This window comes from Leucoraja erinacea, chromosome 9, assembly GCF_028641065.1.
Source record: "Leucoraja erinacea ecotype New England chromosome 9, Leri_hhj_1, whole genome shotgun sequence".
NCBI classification, from domain to species: Eukaryota; Metazoa; Chordata; class Chondrichthyes; order Rajiformes; family Rajidae; genus Leucoraja; species Leucoraja erinaceus.
In genome coordinates, this window is record NC_073385.1 from 64,796,562 (window position 1) to 64,802,561 (window position 6,000).

The following is a 6,000-nucleotide window of genomic DNA, read 5'->3' on the forward strand; positions in this document are numbered from 1 at the left end:
ACCCTCTGAGGCAGAGGATTCCACAGACTCACCACTATCTGTGAGAAAAAGTGTGTCCTCGTCTCCATTCTAAATGGCTTACTCCTTATTCTTAAACTGTGGCCCCAGGTTCTGAAGTCCCCCAACATCAGGAACATGTTTCCTGCCTCTAGCGTGTCCAAACCCTTAACAATCTTATAGGTTTCAATGAGATGCCCTCTCATCCTTCTAAACTCCAGAGTGTACAAGCCCAGCCGCTCCATTCTCTCAGCATATGACAATCCCGCCATCCCGGGAATTAACCTTGCAAACCTACGCTGCACTCCCTCAACTTTCTCTCTGTCCTCTTTCATTGCCGTGCTTGCTCTGTGATCACGACCATCAAACCTCTCCCCCAATACCCCCTTTTCCGCTGGCCTGGGTTCACTCCCTAACACTAATGCTAACAAGCAGCATAGCCAAAAGAAATTCCAAACCAATACCGTGATGTTTGTGTAGGAAGGAACGGCAGATGCTGGCTTTCACCGAAGATAGACACAAAATACTGGAGTAACTCAGCGGGACAGGCAGCATCCCTGGAGAGAAGGAATGGGTGACGTTTCAGGTCAAGACCCTTTTTCATACTGGGAGTCAGGAGAGAGAGACAGAGATAAGGAAGGGTAAGGTGTGGAAACGAGACATCAAATGGGGTTTAGTTCAGGGAATATGTAAGCACAACTAAACATACAGAAATAAAATTTAATCCGGGGGGGCAGTCAGACTGGTCGGAGAACTAGGAAGGAAGAGGGATGGAGAGAGACGGAAAGCAAGGGTTACTTGAGATGATGTTACTTGAAGCCATTATGTTTGGCTGTGTCAGCATGTTATCGCTTGTTCCTGCTGCCTAATAAGGAGAAAAATCTCCTGAGTGCAGCTATGAATTTTTAGGCCTCTGTACTTTTTGCACCTTGTCTCCCAGCAAATATTGGCATAAGGTGCATCTCCCCACTATCGCCATCCCTTGCCTCAGCAGTCGTCATCAGCTACCTTCAGCAACCTTGGTCCTATGTGTGGAATCACCTCACTAACTTTCTCCTCACCATCCCCATTTCTTTGCAAATTGTTACTGTGGGCCAGTGAGCAAACTTCTGCATGCCTTTTCGCTGGAAATGTTCTTTTATGCTGCTTGTTACCATAAGTATCATACAGTTGCGTATGTAGGAATAAAAATACTCTTTCAAACTAGCACATAGTGTACTAATTGTAAAATTCAAGGATTTTGTGACAAAAACATATCTTTAATTCTAACAGTAAGTAAACAATGTGAAAAACACATTGCAGCTAAAATGAGGTTTAAATAAATAAAAGTTATCTTCCCCCCCCCCCCCCCATCTTTAGTGTGATGTCACCTCCAGAGCGCATTGATTAGGATGTTTAAGATAGGTCATGGAGTCAAATACCATGGAAACGGGCCATTCGGCCCAGTGTCCATGCCAACCGAGATGCCCCGTCTAAACTATTCCCGCCAGCCCATCTTTGGCCCATATCCCTCTAAATCTTTCCTATCCCATGTACCTGCCCAAATGTCTTTTAAATGTTTTTATAGTACCTGCCTCAGCTGCCTCTTGGCAGGATCACTCCGTGTGGAAAAAGTTGCCCCTCGAGTTATTTTTTAAATCTTTCCCCTCTCACCTTAAACTGGTGTTGTCTGGTTGTTGATTCCCCTACTCTGGGTAAATGATTGCATTTACCCCATTGATTCCCTTCATGATTTTATGCATCTCTTTTAGATCCCTCCTCAGCCTCTTGGGCTCCAAGGAATACATTCCTGGCCTGCTCAACCTCTCCCAATAGCTCACGTGCTGGCAACATCCTCGTAAACAAGTGGTGACGTCTATTGGCAGCATTGATCCAAGGTCATTGCTTGGTAAAGGGAATCTGTACTACAGTCTCAGATAATCAAATGTTTGTCGTCTCAGTGGACCCCGCTGAAAAATTGCTCGCAGCTCTTTTGTCAGTTCACAACCGTTTGCTGATTGTCCTATTTTTACTGCGGGTCGGCTGACTTCCAGTGGCTGAGTCAGTGGGGTGGTTGGCTCGGCCGTTAAGGTGGAATGTGGACAGAGAGTGACTGTCACTTCCCACAGTGGTACGCTCCTGCTCTTCCCCCCCCCCCCCCCCCCCATCCTATCCCCCTTGTACCTGGCACTCTGCCACAAGGGCCTTGCACCTGGCTAGATGGAGGGTCTGTACACTTTTATCAGGATGAGAGGCTTTTCCTTTAAACAATATATTCTATGCATAAATGTAAGTCACTCAAGGCCCAGCAGAATGAGTGTATGAATCCAACTGTATTGTGGAGTGGCTGGATGAGTGGCAGAGGTGTACTTTTGGGCAGGTATGTATGGTAATGACACAAGAAGTGAATGAGTGGGCGGCAGTGACTTGTGCATAGATAGTGCATTTGGATCCTTCTATGCATTGTACTGTACACAGGGTGGCAATGTGAGGAAAAGCTCATTCACAGTCTGAGGTTCATCATGCAGCCTGATAATCCCAGTAAAAAAAAAATACCAATTACCGATTCGGGGGCTAATGTCAATAACAAAACATTTCAAATGTTTGGTGCATGATAGTATTATTATATTATATTCAGCATATGTGAATCTTCATAAATGTCACAAAATATTTGTTTTCCTTAAGTTTCACTGAGCTGCCATTTAGCATGAATAAGTGATTTAAAGATTGTTGTTCTTATCTTTTCAGTCTGGTAATAGCACGCACATGAGCAGGGGCTAGTATGTATACGCATATCACGTGGCTGAATTAATAATCTTTATTAAAGACACTATTGGTAATGTGAATCAGGACTGTTTCTAACCTGGAAAGGTGGGAGATTTTTATTTTCTATTTCAAAAAAAGCTATTGAAGGCGGCAATAAGTGGTTACTATGCAGGTATAATGACGATTTGTACTGCACGACAATGAGCTTAAAGCAGCGTGGGCAGGTACTAGATTACTCTCGATACAGCAGTGAAATGCTGCCAGAGTGTTGTTGTCGGCTCATTTGGCAGAGATTAAAATCTTGCTTTCTGGAGTTTCGAATAGCATTAGGTGCAAACTTATTATTTTAAGACCATTGAAATAGTATAGAAAGGAACATTATCCTGCCCCTTTTTATATGGTACATATTAACGCAAAACTCTTAAGCAAAGATTTTACAGATGTTTATGTTATGGGCATCTATGTGAATACTCAAGTCTGACACTATCCTTGCCCTTTGATCTGGTTCTTCACAAGAATGACATTAGTGACTCTTCCATGACAAGCTTGTGTGTGCAAGGGGCATACAGTGGCACCCCAGTGAGTGCTGCTACCTCAGTTGCAGGGGTCTAGCTGTGACCCAGACCTCAGGTGCTCCCTGTGTAGAGCATTGTCAGTCCTCCTGACAATCACCTGTTTGCTGATTGTCCTATTTTTACTGCTGGTTGGCTGACTTAGTGGCCGAGTCTGGGATGGTTGACTCGGCCGTAAAGGTACAATGTGGACAGAGAGTGACTGTCATTCCTACCACAATGGTACTCTCCACTCCGTGGGAGTAGGGACCCTATCCACGGCGGCACAGTGGCGCAGCGGTAGAGTTGCTACCTTATAACACCAGAGACCAGGGTTCAATCATGACTAGGGTGCAGTCTGGACGGAGTTTGTACGTCCTCCCCATGACCTGCGTGGGTTTTCCCCGGGCGCTCCGTTTGCCCCCCACACCTCAAAGACGTACAGGTTTGTAGGTTAATTGGCTTGGTATAATTGTAAATTGTCCCTAGTGTGTGTGTAGGATAGTGTTAACATGGGTATCGCTGGTCGGTGCGGACTGGGTGGACCGAAGGGCTTGTTTCCGCGCTGTATCTCTAAACTAAACTAAACCATCTGGGTTTCCTCTCATCCTAAAAGATGTGCTGGTAGGTAAATTGATCGCTGCAATGTGGGTAAGTGTTAAAATAATCAAAGGGGAGTTGATGGGAATGTTAGGGTAAGTTGCAGGGCTGTAGGAGGTATGGAACGTTTGGGATTCCTCTGCTGGGAGATAATGGAACCCAGTGGGCGGGATGGCATCTCACAACTCTGTAATAAGTAAGTTGTTTAATGTTTTCAAGAGTTCATGCTCATCAACATTCACTCACTGTGTCCTCACTGCGTGATAAGAGGTCAGTAGAGAAAGTTCTGTGGAAGATCAGTGTGACTGTTTTCATGCCTAGAGTGGAGAGAAAGCCAGAGAATTTGAGTGAACCACTGTCAAACTAACTTTGATTGTATTAAACTATATTTTCTGTCTTTCCAGGTTCTGGATGAAGAAGCCGAAGTCTTCATAGTGAAGATGTGGAGGTTATTAATATATGAAACAGAGGCTAAAAAGATAGGACTTGTTAAATAGATTGTCATATCCATAGGAATTGTCTTTGGAATTTTTTTTCCATATTTCAAAACTGTAACTTTCATCTGTCTGCAGAGGCACTTGTGAAGCTTGTGTTTTTTATTGTAGAGATAATGTGAAGTCCATTTTTTTTTTCTCTCCTTCACCTCGTCATTTGGTTTGCTATGTCCTTAAAGATGTACAGTCAATAGAAATCTGCCTACATCAGTTCTTCATTTCACAACTGAGATAAACAACTGGGTTATTTTTTATAAACTGAACTCTTCTGCTGTGTATTTTCATTATCAACACACTGACTTCTGTTCCTAACCTCTCAGTGTTACATTAATGGAAGTGTCGATGCAAGATATTTGCACTTAATGTCCAGGTTGTCCCTGTGATATGGAGGAGCAGGTTTAGAAATAAGATGTTTATACATTTATTGTTTTGAAATTAGTAATTTTGAGAAGAAAAACTTTGAAAAAATGCAGAGTTGTTTTCTCATCAACATTATGAAAATATTTTAAATGTTGCATTTAAAATGTTTGCATTTCCAACAGGTGACAGAATAGGGTTTAAATGTTTTGAAATAAATAAATAAAGTTTGAGAATGTCTTAGTTGACTTTTTAAAAAGAGATCTGCATCCCCTTTAGTTGCCAACATAGGTTTAATTTAATGTTTGAAATCAAACCTTTGTAATTTTACATTTATCAATTTTTTTTTTATATAGTCGAAATTATTTTTGATGCAGGTTTGACAAGCAAGTTCCTGTCAGGTATTACGAGTGCAAGGAACAAGCTCATTTTTGTTTCAGTCTCGTACAATTTCTTTGGGGTGACGTTTTAATAAATTACAATGAGCTTTGTCAAGGATGTAGTGTGTTTTAAGCTGTGTTACGGAAGCTTGATGGTTAGTTTGGAAATGCAATCTATGTTGGCCCATTCACTCTATCCAGAGACACCTAAATCTAAAATACGTTTTGAAGACTTTCTAAAATAATTGAGGGCATTCTGTATGAAAAATATGAGACTCTAGATCCTGACTTAACTTAGTACCAAACCAGAAGCTTATCACTGAATCATTTAGCACTTCAGGTTTCAACAAAAAACTATTTTGAGTTACATACTTGCATCTCATAATTAGATGTAAAGATCAGTTCTGATTGCTAGAATTTAAAACAATTATTTGCATACATAGATGGCTGCTAGCATTTTCTATAAAGTTAAGTTTTTAATTTTACACTAATGCCAAATGAGTATTACAAGAATTAAAACTGTAAATATTGTATACAATACCATTTCACTTCAAATAAATCTGTTTCCATTTTTCCGACCGGCCATTACTTGGGAGTTGTTGGCTGTGTGAAAGTTTAGGGTGGGTTAAATCCCAGTGGAGAACTGGGATTTAAAAAATTATATTAACTGAGGCATTTCAGCTGCCTGGTTTATTGAACAGCAAATTGGAAAAATAATCTAATTCTTGACCGATTTTAATGCTCGTGGTGGGAATGGTAATGGGGCTGTCCCACTGTAGGAGCTAATTCAAGAGTTCTCCCGAGTTTCCCCTGATTCAAACTCGGAGAATTACGGTAATAGCCGCTCGTAGGTACTCGGGGCTCTCGTGGACATTT

At 41.7% G+C, this 6,000-nt stretch overlaps 1 protein-coding gene across 13 annotated transcripts in view; it reads left to right on the plus strand.

Moving 5' to 3' along the window:
• Positions 1-5,697, plus strand: part of rbm25b (RNA binding motif protein 25b) — a 65,191-nt gene extending 59,494 nt beyond the window's left edge. For all 13 annotated transcript variants that reach the window (XM_055641041.1, XM_055641040.1, XM_055641047.1 and 10 more), the window contains one exon: positions 4,298-5,697. In XM_055641041.1, the coding sequence (XP_055497016.1) occupies positions 4,298-4,390 (93 nt within the window). In that variant the 3' untranslated portion in view covers positions 4,391-5,697. The remainder of the gene's footprint in view (positions 1-4,297) is intronic.
• The last annotated feature ends 303 nt before the right edge of the window (positions 5,698-6,000 follow it).